The following is a 21,738-nucleotide window of genomic DNA, read 5'->3' on the forward strand; positions in this document are numbered from 1 at the left end:
GCGGCGCCCAGGGCGCGTGCGCAGCACGGCCCCAGTGGGCGGGGCACACCGGAGCAGTGACGTCAGTGCCCCGTGACATCAAACACCCGGAACAAGGCTCCAATAGGGCGGCTGAATGACGTCACAGCTACCTCCCGCGGGTCTGCGCTGCACAGAGCAGGGAGGCAGGAACAGCGCTCAGCCGGGCCAGCGCTCACTGTGCAGAGAACGATGGCAACTTAAACTGCAGATAAAACCAAACACAAGCACCAAACCCTCCTCTGCACCAGGCTGAAGACTTGAGCTCCTACTAAACAACCCAGAACTCAGCCATCGCTGCTTCCATCAGAGATAATGCTCCTCAGAGCCTTAAAAACTTTTTATTTTAATACAGCAATTATATTAGGCAGCTTATCCTCACCACAACTTTTCATCCAGTCCCAGGCAAACAGAAAACTTTCACATTCAAGAATGAAAAAAATGAAAAAACCCAAAATGTTTTCACCATTTCATAAAGTGTTTATTGAGGATGGTAACACAGGATAAATCATGCAACAGCTCAGTAAAAAAAGGGAATCATTTAAAGGATGAAGAATGGTAACCGGTGCTGCTGATTCTGAAAAGTTTATAAAAAAAATATTAATTGTCCAAAAGTGACATCGAAAACCACTTGAAGCTGAACATGGAAGTTGCTTATAAAGCATTCATTAATAAGAAAAATGTAGATATTGTTTAAAATGATCACCCAGAGATTTCTGTAATCAACAACTTACACGTCTCCCTTTCCCACAGCTGTAATGGTGGAGCAGGGCTGGACATCCAAGATATTTAACCTTCTCTTCCTGAACAAACAACACAGTCACAGCCATTTCCCACTAATTAACACAATCGCATCTCTTACCCCTCACAGCCTGGGCTGCCAAGTGCTTTCATTACTGGGATTACCCTCCCAGACATCATGGCAGAACAGAAAGAGCCCATCCTTGTGGCCTCAAGTGATTTCCTCATTGCCCTCTTGCCATCAGTCTGTTTTAGAAGGGGAACAACTTCAAAATGTGACTGTTCCCCTTCTAGCACCAGCATATATTTTGAATAAGGAACTCCATGTCAGCAGATGGCACAAAGACTGGGCACCAGCACATCACATCAAACATTGGTGGCTTCAGATTTAGAGTTGACATATATTCGCCTTTTGGAAAAAAAATAAATATAGTGGAATGAAAACTGAATCAAAGGGAAAGAACAGATGACTACCATCCATCAAGGATGCACATATTTGTGCACTGAAAAAAAAAAGAAAAAAAATCAGTCATTTCAAAGAAAATCTTGAAAATTAAAAAAACGTTTGCACTTGTTCCTGGTCATAAACAATCTCACAAAAATCTCACTTTTGGAACTATTCCAATTGAAACCATACACTGAATTTATTAATACAGTATAAGTTTCTTTATGTAAAAAATCTTTATACATAGTAATAAAAAAGATAAAGGCAAGATGCATCAAACAGAAATCTGCTGGTTGTTTTTCCTCCGTTCTTACAGAGCCGCTGATGACTACCTGCACTATAAAGAGCTGTGTTTCTGACTTTCTGTCTCAAGCATCTTCACCTTTGCTTGTGATAAGGATTGTTCTGTCCAAGCATCCAACAGGACAGATGCTGGTGATGTTTTGGCACTTACGCTGGCAAACTGAGCTTCTTTCCCTTGAGAACTGCAAGGAGGAGTGGGAAAGAAAACAGTCAGCAAAACAAAGTTGTGATGCAGCAGAAGCACACACTGCTAAAATGTCACAGGGACCAAAACCTTCCACACCAAAAAGGTCCATCCCCTGCAGACAGCCCTCCTAGGCTGCCTCTCTTCAATACATACTGGTAAAACCAGAATTAACAATTCTAACCTTGCCCTCTTGTGGCACCCTGGAGTTCCCACTTTTCATCCTCATAGGACATCCTAGCCCCCTACCACAGCCTCTTAAGAATTATGACTAAAATAACACAGCTTTGTGGTTACATGATGGAAACTTTCAACTCTTATGGTATTTAAACCACTGAGAAAGGTGTCTGTAAGCACAGGATCTGTATGTAACAGTGTACATGGTCAGGGGAAGCAAGAGGATCATGCTTATCCATGGAAGGCAACAGCAATACATATTTAGCCATATTCAAGTTTTTCCAAAAGTTCATCAGACCATTTAGAGATGTATATTCTACCCTCACCCAAAAAAATCCTCAGAAGTGCCCCACACTAGCAGAAAGTGTACTTGACAAATCAAGGGTACTTCAGAACCAATTTGCACCCAGAATTAACGAGCTCATAATGCTGATGAAGCATACCCCTATGAACTTGTTAACTGCTACATCCCACAACCTGAAGCTGGAAGTTACTGCATTACTTACCTTTTGTAACATACAAATAGAAGAAGTCACAGTACAGAACGGTCTGGACCACACCAGCAACAACAGCTATGAGGTCAAAAAATCCCTCAAAGTAGTAGCGCCAAATCCAGTTGACTAAGTACAAGGCACGGTACAGACCCAGGAAGAAAAGATAGTGAGTAGTGATGGTCTCTGCTTCCCCAGTTTTGCTAATCATAAAAAGTTGAGGGAGAATAGCAACCGATTCAAGATAGATGGAGAAGGTCCACAGTATCTGAAAGGAGAAAACCACAGGAATATCACTGATAACAGCAGGACAGAAAATATTTGACTTGGCTCGACTTTTCACTCTCTAACAATGTTATGGATGGATGAATACCTATTCATAGAGGTCCAATATTTTGGCAAACTTTCCCTGGTACAGGAAAAAACTAAGCAAAAGCTTCATAATCAGCCAGAGGATGGGAGGAGGGAACTCTCCTGGCAGACAGCAGACTCTCCAAACCAGCTCTCTGCTGAGCTGCCACACACAGCTTTACTTGTGAGGGAACTTGTGTGCATCCAGTTCACATTACCATGAACTGCAGCTTACAGAGACCATGCTGAGAAAGCTGAAGAAGAGATGAAGTCCCTTCCCCTGCTTAATGTTCTTCCATTTTTTATCTATTTGTTTAAAGAATGAGTTAACACAGAGCAAAATTTAAAATATATCTCAAAATGTTGCAATTCAAATTCCTTTACTCTGTAATAAATTAATTTAACCCCAATATAAAAATGCAGCTCAGCCCACGTAAAACAAGCATTTAAAGTTACTCTCTATTTTGTAGGAAAAAATTATCTATTTGAATTCTCTGTAACGACATTTTAATATGATTTTTCTGCAACTAAACACATAGCTGCATTTTAAATATAATGCAATTCTTTTTTATAGTCTAGATCATTTGCAATTCTATAGAATTTAAGTAGTAGTATAATTCCTTTTGTTTTCACCAGGTGGCACCAACTATTCACAAACTGCATTCCTGGGGGATTTCTTTAACAAACAGAACAAAAGGAATTCTGAATTAATACAGTCATCAGAGTGTACTGGGAAAAACAGAGTCTTCTGCTTAATAAAACAATCTATGCTGATAAAAATGCTGATCTCCTGAAGTGCCTTAAATTTGCACAGATATCTGCACCACCAAGATTCATTGAGGAAAGGATTAGCCTGAACCTACTAAACATAAACAACCTACAACCATTCACTTGTCAGGCTAAAAATGCTCATCCTCCCATTCCAAATATCATCTCATGCCCACAATCAACTCACCTCCAGTGGAGAGAAGTCGTGATTGACAAGAAAAGAGAGCCCACCAACAGGAACTATCAGGAACTCCACTCGGAAGGTGTCATGGTTTCCATCATAGGTGGCCTTGAACTTCATGTAGATCAGGTACACGGTGGCGTACGAGCAAGCGATGTAGATAAGCTGAGGGTGAGGAAAGAAATAACCCCAAACAATCCACAGAGGTTCCAGGATTAAATCACACTCCCTGAATAAGCACTAAGATGAGTAAGAGTGGTCTTTTTTGATTCTTTGCATTGTTTATGTGGTTTTGCAGAACCACATAAACAATGGTGGTGCTTAACTTTTGTCAGCAGAGTTAAAATTCCAAATGAGCCATTCTGGGCCCTACTGGTTTTGGTGCTTTAAAGGCATCGCATGCCCATGGTTGAAGTGACTGCCCAAAGGTGAAGACCCTTTCCAGAACTAAGGAAGGAGAAGGACTGGAGAAGGAATACATGTTCTGCAACTGCAGGGCAAGCACTGGTCCCAAACATTTAGGTTAAAAATGTGCAGGTGCATACACACAATAATAATGGAAGGGGCCTCTCTACATTCAAAAAGCCCAGAATGGTGTGGCTCATGTGGCAATAAATATTCAATAATCCCCATTCAGACAACCATTTAACATATCACAAGTTAGCTGATTTGCTTTGGACCTTTAAACATCTCTAAAATCTGAAGAGTGGCAACTGGACACTGCTCTTCACCAACCAAGAGGCCCCAAAACCTACGAGACTGAGAGCACCAATGAACCAGAATTCAATCTGAGCTGATGCCTAACCATTTTGAAGGGTTATGGCACAGTAGACTTTATAGTTATTCCCTGTGGAATAAGCAAAAAGCTTCATTTTACAGGTGAGAAAACAGAACTAGAGAGAATCTAAACTTTCTAAAGGTCAATCTGCCATCATCAGGACAAAGCTCATTGTCCTGGAGTCAACACAGTACAGCAGACTAGACAAATATTTTAGCTTCTGCCACTTTCAGCACAAAGATTAAATGTTCCAAACCATTTATCACATTAAAAAAGGGTTCTTTGCAACACAGAAGTAACAGATTAAAAATCCTACTGTTTGCAGATGCTATTAATCACTAAATGCTCTGCTCACAGACAAAATCCTACAAATACTGTATTAAGGAGCTCAGAATCCAAAGGCTCTGCTACACGAGCAGCCCAGCTGGAGATAAAGAACCACAGGACAGGATACAGGGAACCTTTACTATGGGTGTAAACAAATCACACAGGTATGGTCATAGAAGACACTGAGAAAGTGTGAATGAATCCAATTTTCTTACATTACAAACTTAATCTCAAGGATCTCAACTCTCGACTTCTCAACGGAAGCTCTCTCAAGTTCTCAACAACTGTGTAACATTATATCCTCCTACACATATATAAATATAAACACAAAATTGTGTTGGGACACTCAAGCAGCTTCATCTTGACACTACAATAATGGGCTGAAAAGACAATTAAATCCATCAGTTTCTAAGCAGTAACCTTTGATACTGAAATAGAGCTACCATTTTGAAAGTTAATATTTCCACATTCCTTCGTTTTCTGGTTGGGAGGGCTGCAGAACAAAGATGTGCTCATGGCCCTGAATCACAACCAATAAATGAATTAATGGCAAAAAACTCCTACCTTCTCCTTTAGTGCACCTAATGGTAACTTCCAATCAGAAATTGCATATGGAAAAAACTTGTCTTTCAAGAATATTTTATTTAATCCATAGCTCTTCATCTATACTGTTAATATTAAAACTTCAGCATACACATTTCACTTGTTGGAAAGCAAGTGTGAGTTTACGACACAATATTTTATTTTACAGTATTATTTCCCTAATTTATCCATCCATTTTGTGTTATTGATTATTTTAGTCTTTCCTCTTGGCAAAGTTATACCACCCTCTAAATTAAAGCTGAAAAGCATCAAGAAAATCCAAAAATAAAGGAATTGGATTAAAAAAAACATAAACATACTGCCCCCTCCCAGACCACTGCTTTATTTTCTTGTACCCAGCACCAGAACTTGCAGGAATGAGCAAGTAAAAAACTCAAATTCAGCCTCACTGGCATTCAGTGGGCAAGTGACAGGGGTATAACTCACAGAAGCTACATTCCTTAAAGCTTACTCATGTCAACTTTTCATCAGCCTCTGACCAGACAGTAGCTGCAATTCTGGCAGTGCACTCTGAATACTAATTTACCTTGTAGTGAATAAAAGGAGATTTACTTGAGCTTTAATGTCTCAAATGAGAAATACAGTTTATTTGAACCATTTTTTCCAAAAGCTTGTACTTTCAATAACCAAAATGTCATTTGTTCTAAATGTCACAGTCCTGATATAAAGAGTTTTTTGAAATTGCAAGTAGAGTGCAGAAAATAAGTAGGATTTTGAGTCCATCTTCCACATTCTTTATCCAAAGCCCATCGAGAGCTTTGGGGCAGTGGGCCATTAAAAATGGCTTTTATTAATGGCATTATGCACTCTGCATGCAACCTCACTAGCTTTTCTGACTCTTCAGCATACTCTACCTTCATAGATGTGTTATACAATGAAATGAATGAAGTGAAGAGGTCCAGGTAACGGGTAGTGAAGACCAGTGCAAACAGAAGCTGGCTTTTCCCAGAAATACCTAAAGTGATAAAGGAAATAATTAATCATTCAGAAAGTGATGAGGTGCTCTGCAACATTTGATGACAAGAATGAGAAAGGATATAGAGATCCTTTATTTTTAAGCAGGTTGATCACAAAATTAGGACAAAATCCAAGTTCCCAAGCTGTACAAACAGAATTCGAAGCCCATATAGCTCAGTAGTGTGAACATAAGTTTCCCTGCACTGGAAGAGGTGCTGGCACTACACAAGGTTTAGAAGTTACTCACAGCAGGTAGTGTCATCTCCAAAAATATCACCTGGGAGCTATCTGCTCTGTATTATCACTGGGCAAGGCTGCACTAGCTTTCAGTGGTCAGAGTGCTGTCCCATGGCTCAGCACAATCTTTGGATGCTGAATAGCTGCAAAGGTACAAGGGCAATACAGAACAGACCCAGTGACAAGCAGGAGGTAAGATGGCACCAATAATGGGATTTTAGAGGAATACATAGATTCTAAAACATAAGGCAATTCAATTCATAGACTCAATTGGCCACATGGTGAGAAAAACATCCAATCAAACCCACATGTTATTATGTACTAAAACAAAATTTTAAAAAGGAAGAGGAGTGAGAAAAAATGTCAGACATCTACACTGCATCTTCAAAGCAACTTTCGATTCTAGGTCAAAGCCCCAATGTCAAAATGTTTGTTTGTACTTAACTTCAGGCACTAGAGCACAGTTAGAAGCATAAAAGCTTTGCACAGTCAGTCACTAAAAGCTCCTGAAAGCTGAGGTGCAGCAATACTGATTGCTCCACAATACTGATGTGGTGGTGTGTCACAGCAGGGGGACAAAACAACCTACTCTGTGCCTCTGTCTTGTTATTCCAATTATTCTTGTTTTCAGTCATCCAGGGCGAAAATAATTGAATCTGTTCAGCTAAGCATGCAAGTCTTCTTCAAAAAACAAGAGGGAAAAATACTCTGTAGGAGAGGCTGAAAATCCTCGTCCCTTTATACAGAGATATTTCTAGAAAGGCTTTTATTAACAGCACCATAAAGCAATTAGGAGAAGGCAATCTGCTATGGCTATTGAAGTCCTTTCTCACTCCAGCTTAAGGAATAAACTGCTCCAGATGAAGGAATTTAACCTATGAAGTACAAGAATGGCTGAAACACTAACAGTTAAAAAGGGGTTTACAGATTTCATATGTGAAATGTCTGCAAGGTGAGCCTGGTGGGCCACCTACAGAACAGCCCAAGTACAGTACAGGGAACATAAACCATCTCAAAACCTGCAGGCTGCAGAGCTGTGAAACACAACCTGCAAGTATCACACACAAAATACACCACCCTCCAAAAAACCCCCAAAACCAAAACAAACCCCCATAAACAAATGTCCTCCCAAAGTTTAGGAAAAAAAATATATTTGACATTTCTTGAACTACAACCACATTGCACAGACAGCTGCAGCAGCACTCTGGGCTCATCCCAGGTGTGCCTGTGGGCATCACAACTTGCCAATAAAACCTCCCAGCAGGCAAAGCTGTCCTAAGGTCAGAACCCACAGGACAAAGAAATCCACCTGGACAGATTACAGAACAGAGTGATACTACAGAGTATAATTAGGCTAAATTATTTAGCATGCTATTTTCTTTTAGCAAATAACTGGGAACAGAAAAAAAAAAATTAGAAAACCAAAAGCCAACCAGCATGTAAGAGACATTAATTATTGATAACAGCTATAAATTTGGATCTGGATATACTGTCATAAATACATATAATATACTTGACAAATTCTTATAAGCCATTGCCAATCTTACCTCCTCAACCCCAAAGCTGTAATTTTTATTGAGGCTTTCAATATTCTCACTGATTTTTGAATCTTTAGAATAGTTGTGAAATCCTGAAACCCGCCCTAGACCCAAGATTAAACTAATTTTCAAGTAAAGTAGCCTAGACTAGACTAGGCAAGGTTTAAATTGTAAACCAAAGGCCTATGAAAGGACAGGAGAAACATCTAAAGTACAAACAAACACAGGGCAAGGGGACAGGTAAACACAACAGTTGTACCACTCTGTGCATTTCAAGACTTTAGGAAATGTATCAATGTCTGCATCACAGCACTGACCCCGGCTCACCGCTGGCAACTGCGATGCACTGAGGCTACAATGATGCTATTCTCATCCTTCTCCCTTTCCTTTTACTCCCACAAACGTTACTTAGTTCCTGAACTACATAAAAAATGGTTTTATTTCTTCTTCCAAAGCTCTGGGCTCAAATTTGGAAGAACCAAACCTCTCCGTTTTGTTTCATCCTCACACATGGAAAAACTCCTTCAACTTGTGCACTCCAGCTTGGCTGAAAGCCATAGCATGAAACTTTAATTCAGGTGATTTTCACAGCCAGGCAGGAGGGCAGAGCTGAAATTGTAGTACTTTCTTATCAACTTCATTTTGCTGTGGTGAGTCAGGTAAGGAATAACAGGCAGGAGCAGAGGCACTGAGCTGTGCAGTGTGTACAGCACCTACCAACTATGAGCTGCACATCACAGCCATAAAACCTACAAACAAAAATTCTTCTAAGGAAGGTCAGTCCACACTTTGCCCATGGAAACTTCACAGATTTTTAAAAATAAAGTAGTTCAGTTCTGCACCAAGTCCACATCACCCACAGAACCACAACTCCTTTGGTTGTGCTAATAAGTACCAGCATTGACTCCTGCGCTTCCAATCTAAAAACCCAACCTAATTTTAAAGATAAATTTTCCAACTGACAAAGAGAATACTTTCCTTCAAAGAGAGAGAAAAAATTTCAAAGCTACCTAAAGCAGCAGCTTTTGTGAAAATACAGACAAATTAGCAGCAGCCTGTGGCAAAGTACTGTCAGAAGTCTTCATCTTAGCATATTATCTGGTCCACAATAGACACATAAAATTGAGATACAGCTACATTACCTAGCAAAAGTACTACACATTTACTATCTATACTACTTTTTTTGAGTATACAGCTTATAATTGGACAGCATTGCAACCGCAGGTCACCTTTAACACTTGATAAACGGCACAGAGAAAGGCAAATCAATTTTCAGGCAGTAATTTGCACTGCAAACAACCTAATTTGACTTGAAATGGGTAAGAAAATACAGTCTGAACAGGACAATGTTTGAAAGCACAGGATTCCTCAAGTCTCATGAATTTCCTAATTATGACATGATGTCAATAATGGAGTTACCTATTACATTCTCCATGGCTCTTCCTAATGATTTTTGAACTGTTATTTTGAGTGGCAAACATTTTTCCAATTTCTAAATTTAGAAACTCAACCAGACATGCAAAAAATTGTTCCCTGCCATCTCTAAAATTCTGAAGTCAAGATGTGATTTGCTTTCCCCTTATCTTTTCAACCTATTGACTAAATAAGAAAAAAAAAAGTTAAGTTTCTCAGAAGCAGAAAACACAGACTGCTTCCAAGTGCAGATGACCCTAGCCTTACCTATCTTCTTCAATTAGAGGAGTCACTTCTTAAGAAAGAAAATGGAGACTATAAGTCTTCAAAAACCAGCAGGTTGCAGCAGAGGTGCACAGGCTGTCTCCCTCATTTCCAGCTGCTTTTACAGGGCTCTCCTGGAACAAAGGGCTCAGACACACACAGATGCAACCAGAAGAGAGGAGTCGGCACCATGTGGTTTGCCAGCTCTCCATGGATCACAGCCTGCAGTGCAGCCAGCAGTCAGAAACCCTCCTTTATTTTCAAAGCCTCTACTGCTCCAAAAGTGCATGGTTAAAGTAGCAGCTGGTTTGCCTGTGTTTCCTTAGTCACCAATAACCACGAGGTATAAGTTTATTTAATTTATTAATGGTTCTAATAACATACAACGTAAAGAAATGGCAGAAAGCCCTCTAATAAGTGACTCTCTGTAGCTGCTTAACATTAATTGGTAACTACTTAGGGGTTATTGTCATGCATGACTTTACAAACATATGCAAATGTATATTTACATCAGTTTCATCAATAGAAACCTCAATTGACAACAATGAACCACTAGGAGGAACAAAACAGAGCCCCAAAAATAAAATTCTTTGCTCGTGGTCCTTTGAGGTATTCATGTTCTTCTCATTCTAGACAAACTTGCTAGGCCTCAGACACCAATCACAGCAGCAACACAAATCTGGATTTACTCCTGAGGACTCAGGCAGAACTAGAAGACACCAAAGAAGCAACCTTGACAAACACTTTCTGCTTTCTTTTTTTTTTTTCTCCTCAGGAAAATGAATTAAGCAAATATTTTTACTGAAAGAGCCCATGTATGTGTGCTTGTGTCCAGGGACACTGGCTAATTTGGGAAAGGGGAGAGCTGTATCCCCTATGTGATACAGGCCCGTTTACTTTTCTGTCCTGGACAAAGCTGTAGCAATGACTGGTGTGAGGCTGCTTTCTTATGAATAAACCCCTACTGGCAGAGATTCTCAACCACAATTGGCTTAAGGAAAGCAACATCAGACCACTTTTTAAGCAGAAAGATGGGACCAGGTCACATCGTACTATACTGTGTAAATCACCTCACATCCAAAGGTCACTTAAGAATCTCTTGGCTCAAACCCTATCTGAATTTCAGCCTTGCAATAGAATTTCACATTTTCTTTCTTCAGTCATTAAATGACATTCAGCTTTTAGATCATTAACCCTCCTGCTGTTCGTAATCTCAACTGCATTTCTCAAACACAGGACAAAGCTCTACTCAAGAGCTGGAGGAGGCAAGGCCCTCTCCTGCCAGGTCCAGGCAGGATTCCTGTGATGCACTAGAGCTTGAGCCAGGGAGGTTCAGCAGGAAGGTGCTCTTGTGCTCCGTGACCTCAGGAACAATAGCTCTGCAATATCGCTGCATGTGGGCCATGGAGCCACTTGCTTGGCCTCTTTTGTAAAGTTAAGAACAGTTTTTACTTTAAGTCTGTTTCAAGACAAAGCTATTAGTTTACTTTTTGAAAAACAAAACTATTCATTTACTCTTTTTTTTTTGTGCTACCAAGTGATTAGTTGGTGATTTCACATGACAACATACAGAACCTGTACTTCCTCCTACCTGTAGCGTAAATCTCTTTCATTTCCCCATTCTCAGTTATTTCAGGTTACAACTTAAACTAATTCTTCATGTTTTTAACTGAAAACTTTACAGATACATCTGTTCAACAGTGCTAACCCGGTATTTGAATAGTATCATCAAAACGTGGCAAACTGATTTTCAATCGCCCTCACTAAAGAAGGAGAAGCTCAGTGGAGAGAAGGCAAAGCCAAGCTCCCGTGCACAACAAAACCGATCCACGTAACACACACCGCAAGGAAATGCCCATTTTGAATGACAACAGCTCCCAGTTTTCTGAAAGGAATCAGCTACGCTGCAGTTATGGGAACTGCCTGCAATTCCCTGCAACCACCACACCGTAGACCGAAGGGAGAGAGCGAAGCACGGCACAAGGAACTGGAGCACGCCCGTGGCGAACGGGGGGGAAGCGGCAGCGGGGGGCGGCGGAGCGGGGCTCGGCCGGGACCCGGCGCGGCTCCCGCTGCCACGTCACACACACAGCCCGCGGCTCCCGCCGGGAATCTCCTTCCGAGCGCTTCCTACTGCGGGCCGACAGCGAACCCGCCACCGGCCCTAACAGCGGCACCAAGCACTGCTCCATTCCTGCACAAAAGCCAAGCAGAGGGGGAGCGTGAGGCCGCCGCGGAGGGAAGGGGAGAGCGGGGAAACTTCAGAGGTTGCGAACCGCGAGTCAGCGGCGGCCGGCGCTGCACCAAACCGCGGACACCGGCGGCCCGGGGGCCGGGCGCGGCCAGGGCAAGCGAGGGAAGGGATGGAGGGACGGAGGGATGAAGGGAGGGCGGCTGCTCGCCCCGCGGGGGACGAGCTGTTGTCCCCCCGCCCGCCCTCCAAACCGGCCTCCTCATTCATTCGCCTGCCGCCGGGCAGTTACGTAAGGAAGGAGCGACCCTCCCGGACACAGCCGCAGCTCCGGTGCACAGGGATTAAAGTACAAATAATGGCAACCACACCACCTTTCAGGGAAATGCAGCTGCCGCCGGCGCACCCCCACCCCGGAGCGGGGATGCGCCTCCTCCTTCCCCCTCTCCCGGCCGCTCACCCGCTCCGCCAGCGCTGCATTTGGAGGGGGCCGAGGCGCGGGGAGGTCAGAAGGAGGGCAGAGCCCCCTCCCCTGCGCGAACGGGAGCGACCGTCCCTTTTCACCTGCCCGGGCCGAGTTCTGCCCGCCCGCCCCGGGGCCCTCGGGGGCGCCCCGGCGGGGTCAATGCCCTCCCCGCCTTTGCCCGCTTCACCGGGGCCGCCTCCCGGGCCAGTGAGACAGGCGGGACCCCCCCGCCGCCCCGGCTCGCTGGGCTCTCCCCGGGGCGCGGCCCTTCGGGGGCGATCGCAGCACCCCGCGGCGAGTTCGGGGCTACGCCGCCCGGCCCCGGCGGGGCTCCCGCGGGGCTCTGCGGCCCGGAGCCACCCAGCCGGTCCCGCCCCGCGGCCTCCGCACGCACCCGCGCAGGAGCGGCTCTTCCAGATCTTGAGCAGCAGGATGATGATGGCCGCCAGGTGGGACAGGTCCCCGGTGAGGCGGAAGATGTTCATGGCGGCGGCAGAGGCGGCGGCGCAGCCGGAGCCGGGGAGCGAAGATGGCGCAAGCTCAGCGGGCACCGAGCGACGTGGCCCGGGGACGTGGCCAGGCAGCCCCGCGCCGGTGCACGCCGGGAAGCGGGGGGAGCGCCCGCCCCGCCCCGCGCCGCCCTCACGGCGGGGCGGCCCCGGCAGCCGCGGGCCCGGGCGCGCAGGGGAGCGGCCGCGGGATAGAGCCCTTGGGGCGGCCCAGGAGCTGATCTGTATATACATACAATCGCGAATATAATATTATTACATATATACATATACTAGTATATGTATATTTTATTATGTTTTGGAGGCCAACAGTGTGAAAATCTACATCAGCTACTAGAGACAGTCCAGCAGAGGCCATAAAGGTGATGAGTGTCTCTCTTAGGAGAGACTCTGAGGGCTGGGCCTTGTTAGTCTGGAGAAGACCAAGGGGGGGATCTCCTCGATACATATAAATACCTCAAAGGTGGGTGCCAAGAGGGTCACAGAATCTGGAATCACAGAATGGTTTGGGTGAGAAGGGTATTTAGGGATCATCTCGTTCTGCCCCCTGCCATGGGCAGGGATGCCACTCACTGGAGCAAGGTACTCAGGACCCCATCCCGCCCGCCTGGAACACTTCGGGGATGGAGCAGCCACAGCTTCTCTGGGCAGCCTGTTCCAGGATGGTGCCAGACTCTTTTCTGTGGTGCCCAGTGACAGGACAAGGAACAATGACCATTAACTGGAACACAGGAAGTTTCACCTCAATACAAGGAAGAATTTTTTTACATTGAGGGCTGCAGAACACTGGGACAGCACTGGGCAGTCAGGGATTCTCCCTCCCTGGAGACATTCCAAACCCACCTGGACACGTTCCTGTGTCACTGCTCCAGGTGACCCTGCCTTGGCAGCAGGGTTGGACTGGGTGATCTCCAGATGTCCCTTCCAAGACTAACAGTTCTGTGATTCTGTGTAAACTTCCAAGAAAAAGAAAAAAAAAAAAAAAAAACAGAACAATTATTTCTCCAATAATCATGCCTTGAGAGGCAGCACAGTGCCTCTTCAGAGTCCTTAATCCCTAAAACAGGACATGACCAGCAAAGTTCAGTGGGCAGTTCAAAAGAGGCATTTATCCTCTTAATAACTCTCCAATGTTCTCTGTAAAAAAACCCATCAATCCAAACAAGAGCAAAGAAAAATAGGAGTAGCTGCCCAGGAACAGGATTTCCAATGGTTGTAGCTTATTCCAGGTGAACAGTGGTGCTTTCCTGGGTAGCTCATTTCTTTAAAATCTCTTGGTTTACATTGTTTCACAACCCGTTTGAGGAAATAGTGTAAGGACTTTATTGTTACAGAATTATACACTGAAAAGTTCCCACAGCAGAAGGTTATGGACTATTTGAAATTTAAGAAAAGGATCCTAACTACAATCTTATAATTTTTTAAAATGTGGCACAAAGATTGAACTCTTTAGAGAGTTTACATAATCCTGAGAAGGGAGAACTGATTAATACCTGCTATGGAGGTTATCTTTTTTAGTAAGTCCCCACTGTGTGACAAAACCAAATTTACTTATTTTCAGATATTAGGAATCAAAGCCTGTCCTCTTACAACACTGTGTTTACAAGTACAGCAGTACAACTCCTTGACAAGCTCCCTAGTATCTCTTACTACTTCCTAAGAGAAGAGGTTGTATGTTGTATTTGAAAAGTTTTATAGATCTGAACTCTAACAGAATAATTATTTTGAACAGATACTGAATAATTTTGGCATCGAATAATGTTTGATGTAACCACCAGTGAGTTGCTTACTTGAGGATTCATGTTAAAAACCCAGTTTGAAGAGAGAATTTGTACTGAAGACGACAGCGTTTGGCAGAACTCCCCAAATCTGTGGTACCAACTGCAACAGGAGGGGAGAAAGTGCAAACTCACAACTACAACATCAGCAGCTGCAGAGCTGAGGCACTTCCATCACTGCACACACGTGTGAGCTCTGAAAACACAGATATGTCTTACAGCACTGGCTGGACCAGCCTGTATGACACAGGCTTGACTGAAATGTGAACATTTAATATGTCAGATCTCGACAATTCTTAAAGGCTGAATACTGAAATAAAAGTAGCTAATAAAGACACTGCCAGATGCATATCTGGAATCTATTTAATAGATACATTAAAGGCAGGGAGCTGACATCCATTCTCTCAATCCCTGCTCAGTTCATGCAGTTCATATTCAGAACTTGTTTGTGATCTAAGTTGTTTTCTGACATCTGATTAAATGTTGAAACATGTCAGGCCCCAATTAAACATGACCTAGGGCAGTTTCAGCTTGTGCATCAAACCAGTGTGATTTTAACTATAGCAATGGCTATTCTTTGATAAATCAATACAGTTCACTTCCATATACAATGGTTAAAAATTATCAAGGAAAGCAGTACCAGAAAGTATCTGTTGTATCTGTGACAGATTAGCATTTTCCTCTGTTTTCATATTTTTCCTACAGGAATCTACTTTTGTTTTCTCTCCTTCTCTCTTTGTCCCTCAAAGAAAAGTTTACAGCTATTAAGTGAGATGTTAAATATTTGTAAGGCTAATTATACCAGCTAAAACATTAGAAAATAAGAGTTATACTGTTGCCAGCAAAGCAAGAAATCCATCAGTCACAATTCCTGCAGTTAATACTTCAATGTTCAGTCACTTGGACTCTGAGCTCTGAACATGCCTGGGTTCCTGCATCATCAGGGCAAGAAAATCCTCTCATTAATCTGGATTGGAGAAGCAGACTGATGCTGAACAGAAAGGGGCAGATGGACATTGCTTGCTTTCTACTCATTGCAGAAAAAATGTAATACATTTTGTGGCTATTTTTGGGTACAAATAAAGAACCAGATGTGAACTTTGATAAAAATAGCCTTTGGTGCAAAACTCCTACATGTCCTGGTGCCAGGCAAGGTCTGCTGGGGTCTTTGAGGCTGTCTCATAATTTCTGTCTAAGGACTAGGTAGAAAGATATGGAAAGATGGTTTGATAATGGATCACAATCTGAACTAAAATATGAAATTATGGATACCTGGACAGCACACGTCTGTTTTGCTTTTTGACTTTTTGTTATTTATCTGCACTTTCCAACAGTATGCTGTACAACAATGCAGAAAATACTCTTACAATTCCAAATGTTCTGGGGTACAAATAAAAGAAATTTAACTTACAGTAGAGTTTTTGTTTATTCTTTGCAGACCTGTCTTTTCTATCCAGTTTCCCTCCTGCCTTACTGGAAAAGGAATTCAGATCCCTCCCTTGCAACAGCACTGGAGTAAACAGTCCCTAAGGCTGTCCCACATCATATGGCACAGATGAGAATATTTTACTAATCAGGACTATAAGGTTCTTAGCTCTCCTCATCCCATGCCTACAGATCCTGTTTAAAAAAAAAAAAAACAAACAAAAAACAACTCAAAACACACCAAAAAACAAACTTATCAACAACATGTAAACATCTCCACTGAAATAAAGAGACACCACTGCTTAAATTTGTGTACCGGCCTGGAATATCAACCTCTTTAGAAAAAAGGAAAAAAAAAAGCAGAGATTATTTGAAATTTGATATTTACTTCTAAAGAGAAGAGAGTATGACAGAGGAACAAGGTAGTGCAGTTTGCTGGCTGCTCCTCAGCTGCCATGAGGAAATTGGCAGTGTCCCCCTGGGCAGCAGCGTGCGGTGTCTGTAACCCAACACAGCAGGAGCCAGAACACAACGGTGCACTGTGGCCAGGTACCTGCTCCAGGGACATTCCAGGTGACTGCTGAGTCCTTGCTTCTTCCTGACTGTCACTGGAGTGAGTCAGCCCAATGTCTCCTTAGCCCCAGCTGGGTTTGGCTGGCACACCCTGAGTAATGTCTCACATCTGCTCCAAGGGGGGGCAGCCAGTGGGACCCTGACACGGTCCCAGCCTAATCTGATGGGGCTGCAATTTGTGTTACTGGAAAGCAAATGAGGGGGTGATGATCCCCAGGCACAGCACTGAAGTGAGAAACTAAATCTGCCATAATGCAGTATGTAACTGCCTCTGGAATATTTGAGCAGATTACACAGAGGCATAAAGGGCTTCTTAAAATTAAGGTAGGATGCCTTTTTTTTTTTTTTAACAGTATTTTTAGAGCCTCAGACTGAGGAGCTGGTTAGCTCTGATGTGACAGATTGAGATCACTGGGAGTCAAACATTCCATGCACTGTACAAAAGCTGACAACAGCCAGAATGCCAGCTTTAACAGGGACACTTCTCAGACACTGTGGATGGGCAGTTGTTTTCTTCCTTTTGGGGACTTACAGATACCACAGATGTGCCACTTACCTCAGTACCAGGTCACAGGGATATCTTCTCTCCTGCTGATCCAGAATCAGTAGCCCTTTTCTCTTTTCTAAATACAATTCTGAACATAAAGGTATTAGGCACTGAAATAATAAACCAACAATAGTATTTCTTCCCATTTGTTAGCTCCTGAAGGATCCTACATTCAATCACAGGAATGAAATGAAATGCCTCCTCTCCCATTCTGCTGGACAGGGTCACCTGTCACAGGGCTCAAAGCACTCAGAGGAGCCAGGCCCACAGCAGGGTTGTGACTGTCAGCAGTTGGATGTGCATCCCACAGGATGTATGGCACTGCCCAGCAGCCATCAGAAGGGTCACCAGTGCAGAGGAGAGCTGCAGTTCTCACAATAAGCAGATACAATTATTATCATGGTCTATATTCAACAGCAGATTTATGCAGAAATCCAATTTTTTTTTCTTTCTCAAAGATCTAAAAGAACTAAAAAGAATGTAGGAGAAATTAAGCTTGGTTTAAACAAATTTTACCCACATCTATAAAGAGCAACATTTCTTTAAGAATCAAATCTTTATACCACATTTCTCTGTGGTATATTCTTCCCCAAAATCCTGATCATGCAAAAAGAGAGGGACTGTGAGGCATTTTTCCCATGAATGCATTCCAGTGAAAGTGATCACGTGCCTGTTGTATGCAATCCACATCTGCAGAGGGGACGATGCCTGCCCTGAGGGGTGCTGGGGTTTGTTCCATGGAAGCAAAGTGTCCATGTTTCAGTTTCCTCTGGCAGTGTGCAGGATTGTGAATGGATGGCAGGTCACACACACAGATTACATCCCGTGCATACTTGTGCTCTCTATGCCTTTCTCCCCTTTCCATCTATTCTTCCCACAGAAATTCAGTTTCAACAGTTTGGATGGAAGTGTCTAACGAATCCCAGATTTTGTAGAATGGGCTTTTCCATCAGTGACCTCTACAAGAGGGACATTGGCAGGAGTAAAATTGCTTTTCTACACTACTTGCCATCCAAAATGCTCACACCATCTCATGAACTAAACAGCATTTGCAGTCTCACAGTGAAATCAGTAGAACACTAAGTCAGTGCTCCACATTTACCCCTCCTACACTACTCTTGTAAGAAATAGATAAGCCCTTGACCAAACATAATTGCAATGCCAAAGTTCTTAATGTAATTATTAATTTAATAAAATATATAAATAATCAAGCAGTTCAGCTATTTAAAAGCATGAAAGAAATTACCGCACAGATGGCACAAAACAAAGAACTCACTCCTGCTCCAATTAAAATCTAAACTCTGACTTACATAATTGCAAACAGAATCACCCCCAGGTATATTGACAGAAGAAGATTACTTTCAACTCTCATAGATTTTTGAAGGGCTTGGTAGAGCTAAGTCACATATGTGACCTAAGCAGCTGAACTGGAAATGCTGACTGTCTTCTTGACATGAAAACACTCTCCTGCATCTTTGGAAGTGCACACACAATTCAAGTCAGGCAATTTCTAGAAATCAAAAAACCTTTTAGTACTTTCACAACTAAGTGAGGCAGAACTTTCTAATGTGAAAACACAGATAAATCTTTATAATGCATTCTATCCACTTGGTTTTAGTGGACATTTGCATGTATTTGCTGGGATTAATAAAACAAACTTCTTTCTATTTAAATATATGTCTCAATCTCTTGTTCCCATGCAGAAAAGGAAACACAGCTGGAGAAGCTAGAATCTTACTGTGAGGATTAGAGAAAAAAGTGCCAGGCAGTTTGCAGCAATCATAATTCTTTGCTTATAAAATGCAGAACTAAAGCATGTAGTATTATCTCTAACATCATGTCACACTTGCCAGGGTTAGTTACAGGCAAAGGCAGTTCCCAAAGCAGCAGATTGCTGAAGGGGGAAGAGGGAAAGGAGGGGGTGAGAAAGGGCTCTCACTGCCTACTTTGCCACTACCAAAGCCCTGAGAACCAAGTTAGGCCCTGCTAACATGACAGAATATATGGCACTGTGGTGGAGCTGTTACCCCAGCTGCAGCAAGAGCTCACATTCACCTTGCCCCAGCAGCAGCTGGGCTCTTCCCTCCAGCTCTCACTCCCTCCCACTCCTATTGCTGCCCCAGCTGAGAAAAATTTCAATTCTACTTGTTAATGGTAAAGCTGTGGAAAGGAGATAGTTCTCATAATGATGGCAGAAGAGAGGGTCTTGCTTTTAAGAACTCTACACTCAGAATTCTCAGAGCCTCTTGATTCTACTGTTCAAGCTGAGCTGACACTCTTTTATCTCTAGCATCTCTGTTGTAAGCTCCAGGACACTGAAAATCAAAGCAAAGAAAAACATTAAGTCTTTTGACAGGCCTTGCTTTGCAATCTTAAAGACTAAGTAGAATACTTAAGCATTTAGTTTCCCTAACTGGTATCTAAACTTCAAGCCCACCAGTGCTTTTATTAAATACTAGCCTGTCAAAATGTTAAAATCCAGTGAAAGTTAGTGGCAATACTCTACTAAATAGAATTGTTTGTGGAATAAATTCTTATAAATAGCCTGGAACAGGCAAAACACAGAGTAAAACCAAGAACATGTTCTAAATAACAATGTGGTAATTGATTGGTGTTACATGGAGTTTTAAATATACCTTTGTTATGTTTGGCTTTACAATAAAGATAAGATAAAGTGTTTTCCCCTTGATTAGGTTCAGAGATAGTCTAGCCAAGGTACAAGACACCTTTTAATACAGAAAAATTATTCAAGAATTGTTATCTTTGTATTCAAAGCAGGAAGAGGATCCCACAGTCCTTCTTCCCTGTTACAGGTGATCTGTGCTTCTGTTATAAAGTTACCTCTAACTGAAAATAGAACTTACCTCAAGCTCAACCCTTGAGGGTTCAGAAAGGCAGCTGCAGTGTAAACACAGCACACAGCCAGATGCCAAAGCCACTCAAACAAGGAGCACCTGGAAAGCAGAAGGTTTTATTTCTTAGTGTCACGCTACAGCTCAGGACTAGAAGTCTTATCTACACCACTCCAAAGAGGTGCAGCAAATTGCAACAATTGAATCCTAATTACATTCAGCTCTCCAGAGATGTCACTTCCAGTTTAACATACACAGCTCCAAAGAGAAGCATTTCATAGGGAGACAGGACCAATGGACAAGAAGCTCAACAACTCAGGTGATCTTTACCCGGAAAACTCCTCCCTTTGGCAGACCTCCAGAAGGAACAGGTCACATGTGAGAGGGAGCTGGGCTAAGAGCACTCCCCAGGTGCTTCTGGGAAGGCCTGCTCTAATTCCAGCAAGGGCATCATAGCAATTTAGCTCCCCTTATTTCTATTTCAGCACTTCAGCTTCCCTCTCTCTCCTCCAACATCTTATGTCATGCTGCTGTCACTGGAAACAACAATATTTACTGTCTGACAGGGATAAGTTCTCAATATTGTCTTGACTATGTGCAAACTCTCTCACTGTAACACATCCACTGACATTGCCCAGTATAAACTGAAATATGAAGAAGTAACAGATTAAACCACTGAAGTATAGGTACTAATAGGCTTTATTTCCAAATAGGATGGGAATGGCAGGAAAAACTATTCAATGGCCCTACAGTCTGGATAAAGATGCTAACCCAGCCCAGTACTACCTCCTTTCCCACTTGCAGCTTGGAAACAACATTCTGCTGCACATAAAGGCTCTAACCTGAAGGTCCAGAGATGGAGACCCTTGCCTTACATTTAGGCAAAGAATATGGGAAAGAAGGAGAGGGAAAAGCTCACTGTTTCAGACTACCTTTGACACAAGCTAGTGCTTAGCACAGTGTAATGCTACTAGACAGCTGATGCTACTAATGCCATCTGACAGTCTTCCTCCATTACCTTTTGCTGTGGCTGAATCCAGCATCCTCCTGGCTCTTTGTCTTGGGCAGGCATGTGATTTGAGGCATGACTGTAGAAGTTGATTGGTAAATTCACTGTAACCCACCTCAGAATAGAGGCCTGACCCTGGTGTGTGCAGTGAGGCCTCACCCCCTGCTGGTGTGTGTCCCTCCCCTAGGCAGGAGCAGGGAGGACTCCACTCACCGCTGGGAGCTGGGGTTTGTCCCTGCTGGGGGGATCCTGCAGTGCTCTGTGCCCCTGGGCTGCTGCTCCTGCCCCCATCCAGTGCCAGCCCCAGGCTCTGGAGCTGTGCTGCATCCAGGTGCTCCCGCTGCCATCCTGTCACCATGGCCGCGTTCTCCGGGCCCAGGTTTGCTATTTGCTCTGGGGACAATGCCTGAGAGGAACAAAAGACAGAAAAATTGCTTTAGGCTGTCAATTATAGAAGGCAGGTAAGGAATCAGAAGTCAGCACTGCCTTGCATTTGGAATGAGGGACATTAGCCTTCAACATTGTGTTGCTATAAAAGAGCTCAATAGAGCTTAAAAGAATCCTCTGTATTCATTTACTTGCCTGACCACTCATCTATCTGTCACCTTTCTC

At 43.2% G+C, this 21,738-nt stretch overlaps 2 protein-coding genes across 2 annotated transcripts in view; both read right to left on the reverse strand.

Moving 5' to 3' along the window:
* Positions 1 to 475: 475 nt before the first annotated feature.
* On the reverse strand, positions 476 to 13,038 carry KDELR2 (KDEL endoplasmic reticulum protein retention receptor 2). Its single transcript, XM_071444074.1, has 5 exons — positions 12,828 to 13,038; positions 6,222 to 6,322; positions 3,666 to 3,824; positions 2,375 to 2,627; positions 476 to 1,689 (listed from the first exon to the last, which is right to left on the reverse strand). Exons 1-5 carry the CDS (start codon positions 12,916 to 12,918, stop codon positions 1,655 to 1,657), a joined length of 639 nt encoding a protein of 212 aa, XP_071300175.1. The 5' UTR covers positions 12,919 to 13,038; the 3' UTR covers positions 476 to 1,654.
* Positions 13,039 to 13,215: 177 nt separating this feature from the next.
* Positions 13,216 to 21,738, reverse strand: part of OTOA (otoancorin) — a 39,652-nt gene continuing 31,129 nt past the window's right edge. Inside the window, exons 27-30 of the mRNA XM_071444075.1 lie at positions 21,340 to 21,532; positions 20,130 to 20,219; positions 13,786 to 19,580; positions 13,216 to 13,430 (exon numbers count right to left, since the gene is read on the reverse strand). Of these exons, the coding sequence (XP_071300176.1) occupies positions 20,152 to 20,219; positions 21,340 to 21,532 (261 nt within the window). The 3' untranslated portion in view covers positions 13,216 to 13,430; positions 13,786 to 19,580; positions 20,130 to 20,151. The remainder of the gene's footprint in view (positions 13,431 to 13,785; positions 19,581 to 20,129; positions 20,220 to 21,339; positions 21,533 to 21,738) is intronic.

The sequence above is a fragment of the Agelaius tricolor genome, unplaced genomic scaffold, assembly GCF_023055355.1.
Source record: "Agelaius tricolor isolate 1412-34295 unplaced genomic scaffold, bAgeTri1.0.p SCAF_19, whole genome shotgun sequence".
Classification (NCBI taxonomy): Eukaryota; Metazoa; Chordata; class Aves; order Passeriformes; family Icteridae; genus Agelaius; species Agelaius tricolor.

Bases quoted from the DNA above. Each gene is read 5' to 3' on its own strand.
- KDELR2 (XM_071444074.1), bottom strand. From the start codon at position 12,918: ATGAACATCTTCCGCCTCACCGGGGACCTGTCCCACCTGGCGGCCATC. The intron at 6,323-12,827 runs GTGCGTGCGGAG...TTATCACTTTAG, and splicing joins GAAGAGCCGCTCCTGCGCGG to GTATTTCTGGGAAAAGCCAG. The intron at 2,628-3,665 runs GTGAGTTGATTG...TTCTCCTTTCAG, and splicing joins ACGACTTCTCTCCACTGGAG to ATACTGTGGACCTTCTCCAT.